Genomic DNA, 18,418 nt, shown 5'->3' on the forward strand with positions numbered 1-18,418 from the left:
GGTACCTCTGAATTCGCTATGTCCCGTTCGTTTGTTTCTCGCCATTCTCGTTACCTACAATGATATGAAACGTGATGGGATTTAGTGGGGAGCTACGTGCAGGCAAATTTCGAGCTTGATCGTAAGTGATATTTGCCAACATGACAGCCGTGGAATGGGATGAAGTTAAGCGTTTAGCTGCAGATTTTCAAAGAGCTCAATTAACTTCCACTGTTCAAAGGTGATGTAGCAGTCAGCTACGTTTAAAAATTAGGGTAACAAATAAATATATTTAACATGCCTATTTATGTATATCTGGAGTTTTGTCATCTGGTTTAAATAGATTTAATGTGATATGCCATATAATTTAATATACATGATTTTATTCCAGGCTGTCAGAAAGAAACTGCATTGAAATTGTCACGAAACTTCTGGACTTGAAACTCCTTGAAGTGGTGTTTACAACAGATGGAAAGGAATATGTTACACCGCAGCAGCTTACTCGAGAAATTCGAGATGAACTTTACGTACATGGAGGTATTACTTTTCAACTTTAGTATTACAGTATGTTTTGAACTAGTTATGTAGTGTTTGCATCCATAGCTGCGATAGAAATGCAGCTTGATTGTATGGATCAAGTTTCGTGTTTATTCTGTGGCTTATATTCTTTAACCCAAAAGGACCCGTGTGTTGTGAAACTATTGTACAAGTTAAAAAGCTTTCACCACTGTCATGTGCCATCAGCTTGCTAGTTGCCAGAAAAAACATACTCATTGTTAACTCTTGGAAAATGTTACCATGTTAAGAAACTGTCAGCGCTAATGATCAACTCTTATTGCTTCTCTTAATGCTAGTTGTTGGCAGCAAAAGCTACCATGTTTAGGCTCTTGGAACACCCTTTTTTACTTGAAGCAGTATTGGTATGTAATTATCTTCCTTCTGAAGACTTAAATGTTTAATTTTTATGAGAAGGAAAATGGTTTTGAAGAAGAAGAGAATGGTATTGAACTAGCTGTATGAAAGTTTAAGGAATCTGAATTTTCATAACAGGGTTCATAACTTTATACTAGATATTACAGAGACTGGATAAAGAAATCTGACATTTGTGTAATTACAAGTTGTTTTTAATTTTAGGTCGTATCAATCTTGTGGACCTGGTGAAGTTGCTCAGTGTTGACCTGAATCAGATTTCAGCAAGGGCCGCTGAAATTGAACGAACAGATCAGAATTGTTCCTTGGTTCTTGGCCAGTTAATTGATAAGACATATGTCAGTCGCATTGCAGAAGAAGTTAATGAAAGGTTGCTTCAGCAAGGTCAGGTCACAATTAGTGACCTCACAAGACAATATGATTTGCCTAGCGACTTCTTACAGACGGTAAATATTATATCTGGAAAAAAACTAGTTACGGTATGCTTGTTTTATGAAATACAAAAGTTGTACTCGTGGAATATTATGCCTATCTGTGATCCATGTACCTTTGTCTATGTCTTTGCTGTGCTTAGCAACTTGTAGTATGTACAGTATTGTGAAAATATGCATTTTTTATATTATTTGCATGAAGTGCATAAAATGAATCATTAGGAGGTTGTGCCTATATGTTTGTCCACTTGTATTTGTCTGCTAGCTTGTTTCAGTTTTGAAACTGCTGAACATATTTATATTAACTGAGATTTGAGATTTTTATGGCATTCAGGGTATCATTGTTGGTCTTCTGGATTTTATCATCATGTGGACTTTTTGGTAGATACCAGTGTTTCAGAGGAACATACTGTCTGGAGGCTGAAGATGGAAACAGAAATTTTCTTTGAACCATTGGTATCTGCCTACAAGTCCATATGTCATTACAACCTAGAAGGATAATATTGACAGATCTATACTAAATTTCATACTGGGGGTATACACTAAAATTTGTCAGGAGAGTGTTATTTTGGTCCACGTAAGTCTCATATAAAGCCTGCTTTATGTTATGCTTATATTAAACTATCATGGTTTGTGTTTTGTTGGAGTACATCTTTCTACTGTTGTTACAGGAAGTTGGAGTAAACTTATTATTCAGAGTAACTGCATAGCTGAATCATAAGACATGCTTATTTAGATCCTACCTTAAATTAGTTACTGTCTAAAATTGTATTCAGGTGGTTGAGAAACAGCTTGGAAAGACAATCCATGGAAAACAAGATAAGACCGATCCTCAGGTGTTCTTCACTGAATCATATGTGGCTCGCAATCAAGCGTGTGTTAGAGGGGCCTTAGCTGCTGCTCTGCGTCCCATATCAGTAGCAACATTACTTAGTCAATGTGGAGTCGAAGAAAGGCTGTTTTATTGTGAGTTAACCAGTAATTTATTAAAGTTCATGCCCAATATTGGTTTCAAATATAGTTTTGTATATATGTTGTAAATTTACTTTTATATTTATTCTATAATAAATTTTCCCCAGCCTCCTTTTTTTTCTATGTTATTAATATTACTCTATTTAATGATTTTTACTCTGAATGGTGTGTATTTGGATATGAAATAAATAAATTAAAGTAAAATATGTTTAGTGAGGAGGCCATAGAAGAAGAAGAAAATATGTTTAGTCTGTAATCTGCCTAAGGCTGCAGAACATTGTGTAATGACACTCTTCACAATTTGTACTCTTCAGACATTATTAGCGTGATCAAACAAAGGAAGATGAGATAGGCAGAAGATGTAGTATGTATGAGAGGGATGAGAAATGCTTATAAGATTTTAGTCACAAAAATTGAAGTGTCGTGGTTTGAGGATGTGGACTGAATTCATGTGGCTTAGGATAAGGTTCAATAAACAGCTTATTAATCTCTCTTCACCTTTAGTGTAAGTTCTTGTATGCTAATAATATTAAAGGTGAGAGTAATATATGAAAACTTTCAGTGCTTGCGATAAAATATTGAAAATATCTGTGGTTCTGAAACGTGCATCCAAATTTTTTCAGGTTATCTTTCAGAAATTAAGTTACAAGTCTCTTATAGTGGAGTGCTAGAGTTGGAAATAAAAACTTAAATCATATTCAGTTTAAATTGTACTGTGTTTATGTATGTACTTTCTGTCAAAATTCTTTGCACAATTATAACTAAATCAATTTTTCAGCTATAATTGGTAATCTGATGGAGACAAAGCAAGTCGCAGGTGTCATTACAGGGAAGCAGCAAAGCGGAAGCAGTATGTATATTCCTTCCATATACTCCAGATCACAGAATGAATGGGTGAACAGTTTCTACAAACAGAATGGTTACCTAGGTATGTTCAAGTTTATAGTCTTTCACTACTGTTTTAACCTCTTAACCTTACCACTTGAGTGATCAAGTATGTAATCCAATTTGTCTGAGTGGTTCTCTCTTCCTTTAGTTGGATGTATTAAATTCAAATTTTGTGATCTTATTGTGCAGATTCTATATACTCTATACATTCTAAATGTATCCGTAAGTTTATGCTGTATTTTGGTAACTGTTGATGTTGGTTTTATGGGCTATAGTATGCTTTATGGACTTATAACATGCAGAGTGTCCAGTGATTTATGTCATTTTGCCAGGATCTTATTCCTGAGGTCATTTCTTGTCTGAAATGTCATATGGACATGGGTCTGATTCTTCACTTTTATGGACCTGTGGATATTTGAAATACAAGATTCATGTATCTTGCAGCATCGATGATGTAGTTTCTCTCTTCTGTTTGCTTTGCATCCATACACCATGTTTTGAATGGAAGTATAGGGGAGTGAGGTCTGGTGTCTGTGTTTGCAGACCACCATATCGTTCCATCGATCATGGAACTGCTCATTCAGGTATTCCGTCAATGTGTCAACTGAAATGTTAGGTGTTTGATCATTCTGGAAGTACGTCTGTCATTGTATTGTGTGTCATTCAAGATGCATGAATGACTAATGTTTTATATAAATTTAAAATAATTTTAAATTTCAAATATCCCTTACTTACGCTATGGAGCTGAGTGCTTTCTGAGAAGCCAGCAGTCGTTCAGCCACTCAAGAAATTCCCAACATTTTATAGAACCCGAAGAGCCCGCCGCTGGTCCCTATCCTGAAACAGATGAATTTACTCCATACCATCTAATTTTATTTTTCTAATATCCATTTTAATATTATCCTCCCACCTACGTCTAGGGTTCCAATTGGTTTGCCCACTAAAACCTTGTATGCATTCCTCTTCTCTCCCTTGCAGACTACATGATCTGCCCATCTCATCATCCTTGACTTGATAAGCCTAATTATATTTGAAGTTTCTCATTGCGCAACTTTCTCCAGCCCTCATAGGTCCAAATATTCACCGTTCTCCTCAGCGCCATATTCTTAGTGTCAGAGACCAAGTTTAAAATATCCCTAGCTCTGTAATTAGAGAATCTTACCTATGTTCATGTGACATTTCTAACTGGGAATGATGTCAGGAATAAGATCCTTAGAGTGCTGTCATAAGGTCACTGGATGCTCTGTATAACTTGAGTGTGTACAGTATTGGTGTAGAGAAAAAAAGAGAACAAACTGGAAATAGCATATTCACTGTTGGTTCAGCAGACATTTTAAAATGGTCACCCCAAGTTGAAGATGGACAGCAGCCCTGTGGTACAAACTTTTAAAGCCTCTATTCTGATATGATAAAGGTTAAAATAAAATAAATCAAAAGGATAATTACAATGTGGTATATAAATTAGCATTATAGCAGGTCCTCTGAAAAAGTGCAATGGTGGAAAATCTTATATAATCTTGCATAATTCTTCTTGTATACAGTTTCTATGGTATGTTTTCCTGAGTTAAGGTAAATTACATTAATAAGTGTTTGTAATAAACTTGTTTACAGAATATGATGCTTTAGTAAGATTGGGTATCCAGGACCATCAGCTGTTTGTCCGCAGACACTTCCCAAATGAGAAGCTTTTGCTGCTACCAACATGTGCTTTAGGCCCACAGGTACTTGATCAAGTAGAAGCGGCTGTTGAAGAAGCTGTTGCCACAGGATCCATGGTAAATATCATGGTAAGTATCACAGTGTGTTGCCTGTTGTGGTCTTACAGGTTGTGATTCCATGACCTATAGGTGAGTACAACATTCAACCCTGAAAATTAAGGCAATACGTTTATCTGAAATTTTGATACCGTGTTACAATTCCGGACAGCATCACAACCAAAAGATCATCATTGACTTCTTCGCCATTATGAGAATCTCACGTCTCATACGTCACAGTTTGTTGTGTACCAGAAATATGATATTTTCTCCATTCTGCAGTTTAGGCTCTTTTAAACAAAGATTCTGGACATGATATACTAAATTATTATTTGGGTTAATGGAGGGGAGAGGAGATAACCAATAATATTATTAATCCAAAATTATGTAATTTTCAATCTATGTTACCACATGAACTTCTCTTTCTAGCGTCACTGCCGCTATTATGATTACGATGTCATAAGGAAAAAAATGAAGGTTCGGTCTTTTGCCTTTCTGCATAACATGCCACGGCCCCTTTCACAAATTTGTAAAATGTGAATCACACTGCAGAAGAGACTATTAGTGGCATGTAAAGGGATGAAAGTTTGATTGACAAATGGCTGTCTATAGAATGTTTTATGGGTTTGTTAACCGTAAGCAAATTAAAGGAATAACAAAAAAACAGCCATGTATGAGCCAATTGAAAGTGTAAGTGTGCACTGGGCTATTAGACACAACCATTCCTGATTGCTGACAGGGAAGGAATCTATTTCTGAGAACTGAAATATGAAATGTAAAACCAGGTAAATTTCCATAGTCAGGACAAGAAAAATGAAGTGCAAATTCAGGAAATACGTAAAGTTGTGGAAATGTAAAATTAGTTAAAATTTAACATTGGTCTTACGGGAATTTGGCTGGGACCATTCAAAAAGTATGTGAAATTACATAAAATGTAAAACCCAATGCATACAATCAAAGTTTTACTATAATCTTCATGTGGATATTAATAATCTTCTTTGTGGCTCTCTGGTCCATATTCGGTCCATGGCCTCCTGAATTCTACTCTTCCATTCGGTCCTATCCTCTGGTCCGTCTGTCCGAGGCTTTGATTGAGGTTTCGAAACATATTCCTTTTTACGGTGCAAGGTTGTTAGCCTTGCAACCAACCCCCAACCTGGAGGACCAGGGTACCTGTCTTAGTCTGACCTCTCCCCCTCGACCAATCAGGCTAGGGTGGCCCTACCAGTAGCTCTTGGGGTCACTGAGGTACTCAAGCCCCACCACCAAGACAAGGTGTAGGTACCATTAAGTGGGGGGATAGTAATAATATAATTTTTTCTGTACTTTCCACATGATTTTATGGAGGTGAATGAGCTGCCTTGTTTATGAGCTATAATTTTCTGCTCTAATTTATTCAGATGTTTATTTAATAATGTTGTATAAAATGCACATATTTTTGTCTTTGCCAGCACATCCATGCTGGCTCTGGAGCCAATCTATCCTGTCTAGTAAATTGGATAAAGTGACTAGAGGGTGATGCTGGTTGCTTACCTCCGCCTTGTTCTTAGTCTAGAATTGGGTATCTTCACCTCAAAACTCAGTGTACCCTCATGGCATGTTTTGTTTGTGTGGTTTACTAAAGGCCAGTCAGCTTGCATTTACTTTGTAGAGTTAAATTAGATTCTGATGACATGATTTAAGAATGTCAAAGCACAGATGATTCTGTTGATATATTAAAACAAATCCTGCTGAAGACAACTCTGTTATGACAAGAATGTAAGATTTGTTGATTGTAATAATGTTTTCAGTCATATTGCTAGCAGACATATTTCATACTTTTCCTTGATAGCAGATCTTGGTCAAAGATTTAGTTATTCTAGTTTTAATTTGTAATGAATATAGCTGCACTTTATTCGTATGTGTTTATTTTTTATGTTGCAGCCCTTGTTACCATCATTTTTTGAACCAGAAGATGCTAAAGAAATTCTAACAGAAGTTCTGAAGAACTCCAAAAACAAATATACAAGTCAGAATGTGCACGTATTTTGTAGTACTGTGGTACTCACAGAGCAGTTTATTCAGAAACTTACCAAGCCATTTGATGCCATTATTCAGAAGAAAGCTGAGGAGGTATGTTTGCCAAATATTTCTATGTACTTACATTTGTCAATTCTCATAAATTAATTCAACCTTTCTGTTGATCTGTTGTTAAGTTCTGTAGCTGTTCCTCAGTTCTCAGCAACTGTGTCACAGTTTCTCTCTAAGGAATCAAGTTTCAGTGTCACTATCTAAAAAATTGTCATCGAAATCTGTTCTCTCAAGTATTATTAAGGTGATCTGATCAAGGATGAGAGGTGAGGCACATAGCATCAATGGGAGATGTGAGAAATCAATAAATTTTCATTGGAACACCTGAAGGGAAGAGATCATTTGGAATATCTGGGTGAATATGAGAGGATAATATTAAAATGTATATTTTCAAAAATTTAGTGAAAGCAAGGAAAAAAATTTTGCCCCTGTGCAGCATAATATCTGTCGGGTGTGGTTCGTTTTGCAACAATATATTTTTATCTGCAGTAGAAGAATTTCAAGACCAGTGACTTAGAATTGAAAATACACTATGTTGGTGTCCCCCTATTCACTTAATATAATTATTTGTATTTTAGGTTGTCTCGTCTGGAGCATATCTTCTGGCTCAGGCAGAGAGTAAGGTGCAAAACAACAGAGGTCTTGCAGAGCAAGATGAATCAAGTACCAAGAGTGATCGTAGGGAGGAAAGACGTAAAAAGGCCACTGGAGGGAAAGGTGGTGGAGGAACACAGGTACCATATTCATCAAAGTAACATACTGCTCATTAACAAAAATATTTATTTTAGTAATAGAGTAAGGCATGGGGTCCGCAGTGTCCTACCGAATGTCTATAGATCAAGCCAACTGAAAAGTTGGGGACCCATAAAGAGTACTGGACAATGTACAAACATTGTTAAAACCGAAAAAGAAGAAGAATAAGGCATTTAAATTCACAGTTCTTCATCATGGCAGACTGCGTTAGGACATTTGTCTCCCTGCAATAAAAATACTGAACTGAAGTAACAGTTTTAATGTGAAGTCTTGCATTATGTAATACATCATAAATTTGAAGATAATCTTGAAGATGCATTAATATGTATATTGCGTCCTAGTTATCACATAGAAATAATTGATAGTTTCTAGGAACTAGCCATTTTTCAACATTTTGTGTTGATTTCTGGACAGATTTTGATGTGATTTGTTTGTTCAGCTGGATGCCCTTTTATTCGTATCTCTTATAATCATACCCCTATTAAATTGTTGATGTTAGACAGTAGTACACAGAATTCTCAAGATTTTTTTATGCTATTTAACCAGGACTGTCTAATACCCATAATTTGAAACAAGTTTAAAATGAATAGATTATCTGTAAAGTAACAAGTATGTTTGTTATATGAAGTGTAAAGTTGTTCAAGGAAGAGCTAAATAACGTGCTATGTTACTGTATTCTTTGATGTAGAATAAAACAATTATATGCATTTTTTTATGTTTATATATAAACGTAATAATTCCATGCATGGCAAGATAGAGTGTAGCTTGGCTGTCTAATGTAATTGTTATTTTTTTGCATAATTGTAAAAATCTAAGTTTGTTCATGTGGATAGGGTCGGGAAACTAAGACAAAATCTACAAAAAAGAAATATTTGCGTGGGAAAGCAGCAGCTGGAGATGATTCAGATGAGGAGACAGCTTCAAGTGGGAAGACATCAAAGAGTTCCGTTAATAAGTTGGAACTCTTGAGCTTTGCAGAGATCAAAGGTGTGCTAACTGCTGATGAATTATTGCAAGAAGAAGGTGATGACCTTGCCGAACTCATAGTAGAAATTGCAAATCATATCCACCCGTAAGTATTTATGGATTGACTGAAGTCATATAACTGTCAGTGTATTATCATCATCACTATTATTATTGTTAAATATTCAGAATTATACCTAACTGCCTTTTTCTAAACTCTTTGGATATATTGTGTCTCTGAATGTCCTCTTTGGCCATCTAGGATCTCTGCCCTAGTGGTTAATATTGTGATACGTGTCTAGTATTCTGTTTGTGTGTTTTTTCATTCTGTAGTGTGTTATATATAGCTAGTTCTTCTGGCAGCCTTCTTTCTGTTTTACCGATTATATTTTAAACAATTTTTGTCTGTTATCTGTTTTTTGTTGATGATATAGTCTTGTAATACCCAGTAAAAGTCATAGAAACCTCGTTTGTGATGTTTCCAATCTTTTGATGTCCATTTTCTTCAGTACTTATGCCTCACTGTCATATTCCAAAGTTGTTATATATTCTTATTTTTGTTTCTGTTAACATTTATTTTCCAAAATTTCTCTTAATAAGGCCATTTGTTTTGTTTCATGATGTTAATTATATTTCCATCTCTGTGTTGTCTGATATAAGATTTTGTTATCAGTATTGAACCTTTGGTTGTAATATTGTAGATTGTGATGTTCTGGTTTATGATACCATGTATTCTTGTAGGTGGTTATCAGCATTTTTGAGGAATGAATCACCTTCATCTTCAGGGTGCCCTGAGCCACATATATATATATAATAATAATCCGTGGCGTAACAGCCCTCTGAGAGCCAAAGCCGACTAGCTGGCTGCTGGCCTCACGTTCACATGCCTAAGCAGAGATGAACGATCATCCAACCAGATATAGGGTGACGTGTGGTCAGCACGACGAACCCCCAGCCATTGCTAGCTTTCATGACCGGATTACGCTACTCATTGTAGCTCCCCAATTTCCTCATGATGCTGGGTTGGCACCGGTCCCATTCACTGGTCGAAAGGTCATGAGAAAATTTCTTCTCCCCCGAGACTCGAACCAGCACGCATTCCGTATCGTCGGTCTGAAGCATGATGGCTCAGACCGCGCGGCTACAGCGCGGGACCCTGAGCCGTATATGCATTGAATAAATGTAGTTTCTAAAATATTATTATTGGGTAATTATGGAATAATATTGTATGTACTTATATTATATGCTTTATCAGTACTGCATATTAATGCCACCTGAAAAAGCTGTGAAGAGACTGGTCTGGTTCTCAGATAATTTACAGTTGAAGTTTCAGAACTGGAGAAATTATAATTGTGGCTGTGTATACAATATGTAATGCTTTGAATTTATTTTATTGTAGTTTGCTGAACATGTCTGGCCTAGTTGCAGCTGAGGTTATATTTGAAAGCACCATGGCCACCACAGCCCAAAATAGACGCAAAACACACAGTGAACTTCAAGATAAGTTAAATGCAATGTTTACAAATGTTAGACTCTTTGAGAAAGGAATTAAACAGTTTAGTGACAAGAATGTTGAACAACCATTAGCCAAGTATCTCATCAAGACTTTGTGTACAGAAATGACCAATGAGATTTTCTCATATGTTGCTCAAGAGAACATGATCCAGTATGATGAGGCAAAGGAACTGTCACCTGAGGTAAAATCACTATATATTTTTGGTACAGAAATTGTTACCTGACGATAAGATTGTTATATGGCTAATAGTAATACTGGGAACGACCCGTTCTTCAAGTGCCTGAGCACTGCGGGTCCCAACTTTCCGTTGGCTTGATCTATAGACATTCGGTAGGACTCCTTGGACGAGGGATCGGCCCGTCGCAAGGCCTCTACTCATACACGTGAGCATTGGTCACTCTTCACGGTGAGTCATTTGCATTCAGCCTGATAAGGGAGTAAGGAAAAATGCGCTCAGTTCGCTCCTTGTTGACACATTGAATGTGCTGAAAACTGTGTGCTAAACGTGTTTGTGTTGTTGTTCGACCACTATTCTGCAGTAGCAACTGTTTTATATTTATAAATTGTAGAAGAGCCACCATGTCTGGTAAGAGAAGTGAATGTGTTGCTAAAAAGTTGTGTAGGTCTATTGCGTTAGAAGATAAGATGGATGTAATTCATAGAATAGAAGGTGGTGATACCCGTCGTAATGTGTGCAGAAGTATGAAGTTGCCTCCTTCCACTGTGACTACCATAATGAAAAATTCATATAAAATAAAACAGTCAATGCAACAGGCTACGAGAGTAAGTGCAACGCAAGTGAGTTATAGCAGAAGTAAACTTTTAGAAAGAATGGAGAATTTACTGTTGCTATGGGTGGATGACATGAATCGAAAAAACATTTCCTTGACTGAAATTGCTATCACAGATAAGGCGAAGTCAATTTTTGAGGAACCTGAGTCGTCAATGTTTGGGTGCCAGGAACGCATGTCATTGACTTCCCATTGATTTACATTATAAAAAGTGTTTGAATTTATGCCGGTTCATCCAGCGACGCATCCCCGATATAAATCGAGGTTTACCTGTATTTATAGTTGTAAGTGAGTAATTAACAAAAATGATAAATCAACACATTTTATAAAGAAAATTCTTCTTCTTCTTTGTGTGTGTACGTGTGTGTAAGTATGTAACAGTCCTTGCCACACATCCAAAGTGACTCATTGAATTATGTGACTGTGGATTTCCACTTTGGCTTTATAACTGTAGGAACTATAGTAGAATCTCTTTCTTGGAAACCTCTTTTTACAATAAACCTTCTTATGACAATCGCTGTTCTGAATCCTAGTCAATATTTTTATATATAAATACAGGCATTGTAAAAAAGAAGTCTTACTATATAACAGTTACAATTTATTAGGTTGGTATAATGTTTTGGCTGAGATTTTTAAACTCTTATTGCCAGTAATTTAATTTATAATTTCTTTAAGATATGACTCAGTTCTGTTCGATGTAAATGTTTCTTTCCTTTGCTGTTACTAGGTTAGAATGAAAATTCTGAATGATCTTCCAAATGAAAGCAAGGAACCACTCCTCAAATTACACAAGTCTCTGAACACCAATTCAGTAGAAGAAGTCCTAAATTGTGTTGAAGGTGCATTGGGACCAGGAATTTGTGACATGATTCTCCGTAAGCCTGACAAAAAGAAAGAAAGGTGTGCAAAGAGATTGGACTGTGTAGAAGATCTTGTATTATCATATTTCCTCAATTTTACGATGCAGTCAGTTGTAAGACACGTCAATTCCTAGACGCCAGCAATTATAAGATGCGCCCCGATTTCAGAAGTTTTAAAATGTTAAAAATGTGCATCTTAAAATCAAGGAAATATGGTATATCCAGTGGCAGATTTTACTTAGCGCATAGTGGGGATCATCCCCACTGGTCCTCACTAGACGTAATATGTAAATGGATTTCCCTTGTTTAATAAAGACAAAATGTGTATATTTTGCAAGTGGTCTAAAATATTTTTAAAATTTTATTTTGCTTCTCTGATGTGTCTAAATATCCTGGTATTATTATAAGAAGGCTAGCTGTTAATTTCCCATTTTGCCAAATTAAGGGTGACAAGTATTTGAAAGATTCAAAAGGGAATTATCCTGTTTGATAATTATTTTGCTTTTGCACCAGTCTGAGGGACAAGGTCAAGGACTAACAGTATGCTATAGGTGGTGGCCAGTGACCAAATTTGTACTATATTGGAGTATGAAGATTTCTGTCTTCTGGGTTGTTGCGCTGTGTAGTCTGGTCGATGTTTCATCCCCCTGATGACGGAGGCAGTATGCCCTCTGAAAGGTTGGTTAACATCGACCAGACTACACAGCGCAACAACCCAGAAGACAGAAATCTTCATACTCATTGCCCTGATGACGGAGGCAGTATGACCTCTGAAACGTTGGCAAACATCGAACAGACTACACAGCGCAACAACCCAGAAGACAGAAATCTTCATACTCACCGCTGTGAAAACCTCAAATCTCATATATTGGAGTACTCTTTGCTATTCTTGTAATAGCGTTTGAAAGAATTCTGCTTTTGTTTTGCTTCAGATCACAGCTGCTAACACATCGCCAGGCTTTGTTGGAACAGCTTACTTCTTCAGAGGATCCAGCTCTAGTTTTGCACCTGGCATCATTAGTACTGTTTCAGGCGGTTACACAGACAATGTTGCATGCATCTGGACGATTTGTTTCTAACATTTTAACATACTTACAGTCGCACCTCACTGCTGAAATTTTCAAAACCATGCAGCAATATCACGGTGAGTTCTTTACAGAAAATATAAAACAACAGACACTTTTCCTGTAATCTGGGTAGTCAAAATTAGAAGCTGTTAATAGACTTTTGTCAGAATGTGTTCAAACTCTGCTCCTTTCGTAGCTTCTTCTTATGTTTCTGCCGTTTTATCTTAGGTTACTTGCCTGTTACAGCTTCATTCCACTAGTTTTGAGGATGATCAGTGTCTCTTCTTCCTTATGGCTGACAATTAAAAGCATTTCTAATTATCTTTTTCTTCTGTCATTCTCCCTGTGTTGTATCTGACTTTCTGTATATGATTTGTATTCAATTGTTTTCTTGACTGAAAATATCTCCAAATTTTAATTTTTTTCTTTCTTTCCATTTCTCACCTATCCAAATGAGTACAGCCTTTAACGCCTCTTAAAAATCTTATCTAGGCAGCATGTGTCTTACTTTTGTCTTTCTTTATTAAAACCTAATTTTCACTACCGTGAAATAATATCAGTACTTCTAAAACCTTGTATAATCTGAATTGTCTCTCCCTTCTTGCTTCTCCATGGACAGTCCTAATACCGATTGATTATTTGCGTTATTTATATATTTTTGTGTGTGATATGTAACATCCTAAATAGATGCAATTTGAAACTTATTCTAAATTGTATCTTCTACTGTAGTCTTTGTTTGGGTGGTGTATGACTCCAAAAATACCATAAATTTTGCTTCAAACTTATATCGCACCAGATCGGTTCTCATTCTCTTGATCACTAAATCTGATAACTCTGATTGTAGGACTTAGTTATCACTGATTAAGTGATGATAGTGTCGAATTATAAATCTATGATGCTGGAGAGTAAGAGGAAGACCAAGAAAGACATGCCAAAAGTATTTTTTTAATACCAGTACCAGCATTAAGTCGTCTAATCCGTGAAAACAAACTGAAGAAAAAATTTCTGCTGAAGTAACATAATACTTCGCACTAAAGTACAGGCTCATTAAGACCTTTTCCTAAGCCAGAGAAGTGAAATAAGTTTCAACTTTCTTTCAGACTTAGTGTTGAAGCTGCTGACATCTGGCGCAGACGATGATCATCGTTCACATATTGTGAATGCACTGCAAGAAGGTATGCTTGCCATCAAAGAAATTGCAACATCATTTAAAAAACACTCATCAACAGAAAAATCACAACAGCAATCAGAATGAAAAATGTGTATGAAATTTTGAATCTGTACACGTAACATTCTATTGCATATGAGATATTTTTTAATAATTTCATTCTTTGACAAAACGCAAAACTTCGGGGGTGCATGAGTTTACGTATAAGCATGATTATGATCAGTAGTATGCAGTCTTATTCTTTTTTCACTTTTCAGACCTCGTTCGAGCCTGAAATATTATGTTCAGCTGCTCGTTTGCTGTTCACATGGAATGTATTTTCCTGTTAAGGTGGCGACTGACTTGTAACATTTGCCTGTAATGTAACGTGTTACAAATCGAGCATTACACAAGTGAAGACAGCGAACGGAGCCGCTCGATGCGAGCCGCTCACGCTCGCGGGCGCTCCATCGTGTTGTCGGTTTTTTCGCGAATCCCTTTGAGTGTTACATTACAAGTCAGTCAGTCAGTCGAGCGGCGTCGTAACGAGCATTCACGAGTTCTTTAGATAAGAGTAGCGTATTAAATGAAACAAAGATAACACAACCTCCACGTCCGACATATTGAATGAAATGAATGGAGCACACACGAGCACAGTCGAGCCGAGCGTTCAAAACGAGCATTCGATACACCACACCAGTTGTGGTGTAATGTAACATGCTCGCCGCGAATGTTACATTACGAGTAAATGTTACAAGTCAGTCGCCACCTTTACAGTTTGAATATTTTAATGTTTAGAGCTCTGTTTGTAATATTCTGTCTCAGAAACGTCCTGAAACAACAATCTTCCAACATCAACTTTTAAGTGACATGTTTATTTATTGTCTGTTACATAAGAAATTAGATATTGTTTTTGTGAGTCTGTTAATTTATAAATTGGTTGATTAATTATCTGTGGTAAATAAATAACTAACTAACTCTATGGAGTAGAATACTTTATGAGAAGCTGGTAGTACTCGTCTAGTAAAGAAATTTCTTCCCCTTATGGAGCTCAAAATTTCATTGCCATTTTCAGTTCACCAGTGGTCCTTTTATTGATCCACATGAACACTTTTTCTTGTTACCTGTTCTCAAACTGAGTTATTCCTTTAATGTGAGAGATCACATTCATACCCATACAAAACAACAGGTAAAATTATAGTTCTGAATATTTTAATATTTTTGCTTTTAAATAGCAGTTTGGAAGACAAAAGATTCTGAACAGCATGATGGGGGCATTCCCAAAATTGAATGATATTGAATTATGCATAATTTAAAAGCTCTGCTTACAGATTGTTCAGAAGTAAATGTGTTCCCTCTTAAGCGTAAATTCTTAGGAAAATTTGATGTGAAGGAATTCAGTTTAAATCTTTCTACCAAGAATTTTGGTGCTGTCATCGTAACACGTAAGAGATGTCCGCGCTCATACCAACATCCCTGGTGTTTCATGTACGAGGGGCAGTCAAAAAGTTCCCGGAATTGTGGTATAGCACTGTAATGGTAGAACATATGGCAACGCTTACCTAATCACCTTCAAAGTAGGACCCTTGCGCGCACACACACTTGCTCCATCGATCCTGCCATTGTTGGAAGCACCAGCGGAAGGTTTCATTTGGAATGTTCCGGAGTTCGGCCGTTGCATTCGATTTGATGTCCTCCATGGTTGCGAAATGCGCCCCCTTAAGGCCCATTTTCAGAGTAGGGAACAGCCAGAAGTGACTCGGAGCGAGATCCGGAGAGTATGGTGGTTGGGTGATGACAGGAATGCTTTTCTCAGCGAGGAATTGCTGCACAACCAGCGATGTGTTGGATTTCTGCAACGTAAACTAAGTTACATTCGTAGCTGACGAAAAAGCTGCAAAATGTGAGTGCAGCAAATGCTTAAATGTTCTTGGTGTTGCGGATTTTTGCGTATTTGTTGAATTTACAATCACAATCCAAGATCCTCCGTGTTCAGAATTAGTTTAAAATGTGAAATGCCTCATTGTTATAAATATATATGCATTTTCAATTTTTCACCTTGAGAAATGTGAGTAAAGGGAAAAAAAAGAAAATAAGTAAATGCAAGAATTCAAAAAGGGAATGAAATATATGGTCTCCAGAACCATTACAGACCCAGCCGGGAATCAAACCTGGGTCACCAACGTCGAAGCGTGACACGCCGCCAACTGAGCTTTTGTGGTCAGCGTAAGGGTGGTTTCTTTTGGAAGACTTATGGAACAACAATAAAGAACGTGAAAAATGAAATAGCACATTAAAAATAAACAGTGGAATATCAACGCATAATATTTTAGCTGCTAATCCGGAGCTGAATTGGACTGTAACAAGTGACCGGGTCCCAACGTCATTTAACATTTGCTTGTGATGTGCAATGAAATTTCGTATGTGAGGTAGTGAGGTTTGGTTATTGTTTGTTGTAATAATTATATTGAGTTTTAACTTCAAATATATTTTTATTTCTGTTGTTTTCTGTGGTATGGTGTTTTGTATTTTAAAGATACATAATAAAAAATTAATTTAGTTTTCTGAAATTGAGTTTGTGTTATCAGCAGCCAAAAAATTCATTTTCATTGCACCATATGAACGCAAAAAGTACCATCAACATTTCATCCTCTCTTGGGACATGCCTGTTCAAGTCTGTATAAGAAAGCAGCAGGTTCCACTAGAACATTGGTAGAATTGTTTTTATTGATCCTGAAGTTGACGCATTGAAGATGGAGTAAAATTATACATGTGCTGGGGAACTCATTTATTAATAGCTTGTTTTGATTAAATTAGGCCTAATTGCTTTGGATCATTATGAATTTCATCCAATTTGCTGAATCCTGTAGTTGAGTTGTAAGCATTCGTGCTTTATGTTCGTAAAGGTCCCAGCTTCGAATCTCGTCAAGTATGTTCTGCTGAGTGAGTTTGTATGATTTTCGTCAGCCCCTCGGTAAATCCTTAGGTAGTGCCTTAAAATAGGTCATGACGTCTTTACAAGTTCTTTCCAATTTATCAGTCACAGTCACCATTCTGTACAATTGATAACCTTTTTTAAATTACCTGAAAATAATTAAATTAACAAGTAGTCTTTCGTTCATGACAACGAAATGACTTTGGGGGTAGGGGGTCATCAATCATGATCCTTACAGCAGCAAAACACTTTAACTCTGTTATTGTTCTGTGTTTTTCTTTACTGATTTCATGTTTACACTTTTTTCGACATTTCATGACTGCCTGTTCTGCCGTAATAAACAAATATGGCGAGAACCTCGCTTTCGGGAACACTGGGGGAGTAAGACCAGCCTCAAGCTCGTGTCTAAATTGTAATAATATTTATACATTTTTTTAAAAAATTATTAGCCTGATTTGAAAGGACTTTCCGAAAAGTGGTTTTCGTTCCCTGAAGGTTTATGACTTGTTGCATTTTATCCACGCATTTTTGAATTCGGATCTTTCACTGGTATTAATCTTTATTGAAGTCTGTCGATGTTTCTATAACTGTCAGTCGAACTTTGGTTGTCAGAAAAGTCCTGAAATATAAGCCCGTTTAAGGGTAAGGGATTTTTTTTGTTAGACAAACGTCTGGCCATTCCCTCACACCAGTTTGGGTCTACCGTAAAATTAGTAAGAAAACGTTCACTTTTTGATAACAGTGCCAGAGTTCCTGGCCTTAGCTTAGCCTCTTGGATGGTATAAATAGTGTCCACTGCAACACTGCTTTTACTCTCGTTAGGCCAAAAGATGGAAAGTGATGGTGAAGTGTACTGGACTGTGTACCCTGTGAGATCTGAGATTTTCACGGCGTTGAAAATGGTAACTGTCTTCTAGATTATGACTTCGTGTAATTTACGATCGAACTAATTCAGTATAGATTCTGGTGGTTGGACTTTGTTTTAGCTGTGTTCAAAATTTTGTGTTTTGCTACCAGATGTCTCCGAAATGGTATTTTCCCTCGATTTCTAGACCAAATTTTTTGCATTGTCACCGCCCTCATGTGTGCTACATGTTTTGTCTACCTCATCCTCCTTCAATTTAAAAATTATAAAGTTCCTCGTGATGCAATTTCCTCTTATCCTCCTTATACTTTCTTTCTTCGGTCGATAAATTTTCTCAGATATTCAGAGCACTATCTCACCAACGACCTTTTAATTTTATCCCATTTATGACATCTTCAAAAGTGTTCTGCAGGGAACCTGGAGGGGCTCATTCACTCTTTGTTAATTTTTGGCTAATTATCTGAGCCCTTTGGTATCAGCACAGAAAATGTCAAATG

General features: G+C 36.6%; 1 protein-coding gene across 1 annotated transcript; it reads left to right on the forward strand.

Annotated features, from left to right (window-relative positions):
• The first annotated feature begins 29 nt into the window (after positions 1-29).
• Positions 30-15,103, forward strand: Ufl1 (UFM1 specific ligase 1). Its single transcript, XM_022081447.2, has 13 exons — positions 30-220; positions 371-516; positions 1,114-1,355; positions 2,117-2,306; positions 3,091-3,240; positions 4,812-4,987; positions 6,878-7,066; positions 7,603-7,758; positions 8,611-8,849; positions 10,140-10,437; positions 11,775-11,947; positions 12,840-13,051; positions 14,075-15,103. Exons 1-13 carry the CDS (start codon positions 141-143, stop codon positions 14,227-14,229), a joined length of 2,406 nt encoding a protein of 801 aa, XP_021937139.1. The 5' UTR covers positions 30-140; the 3' UTR covers positions 14,230-15,103.
• Positions 15,104-18,418: the final 3,315 nt, after the last annotated feature.

The sequence above is a fragment of the Zootermopsis nevadensis genome, unplaced genomic scaffold (genome assembly GCF_977971745.1).
Source record: "Zootermopsis nevadensis isolate Lab colony 2312 unplaced genomic scaffold, Znev_1.0 Znev_ptg000061l, whole genome shotgun sequence".
In the NCBI taxonomy this organism is placed as follows: Eukaryota; Metazoa; Arthropoda; class Insecta; order Blattodea; family Termopsidae; genus Zootermopsis; species Zootermopsis nevadensis.

What these genes read in the sequence shown, in the direction of transcription:
- Ufl1 (XM_022081447.2), top strand. Translation starts at nt 141, where the DNA reads ATGACAGCCGTGGAATGGGATGAAGTTAAGCGTTTAGCTGCAGATTTT. An exon ending in TGAACTTTACGTACATGGAG is followed by an intron (nt 517 to 1,113) that starts GTATTACTTTTC and finishes TTTTAATTTTAG; the next exon opens with GTCGTATCAATCTTGTGGAC. An exon ending in CAAACAGAATGGTTACCTAG is followed by an intron (nt 3,241 to 4,811) that starts GTATGTTCAAGT and finishes ACTTGTTTACAG; the next exon opens with AATATGATGCTTTAGTAAGA.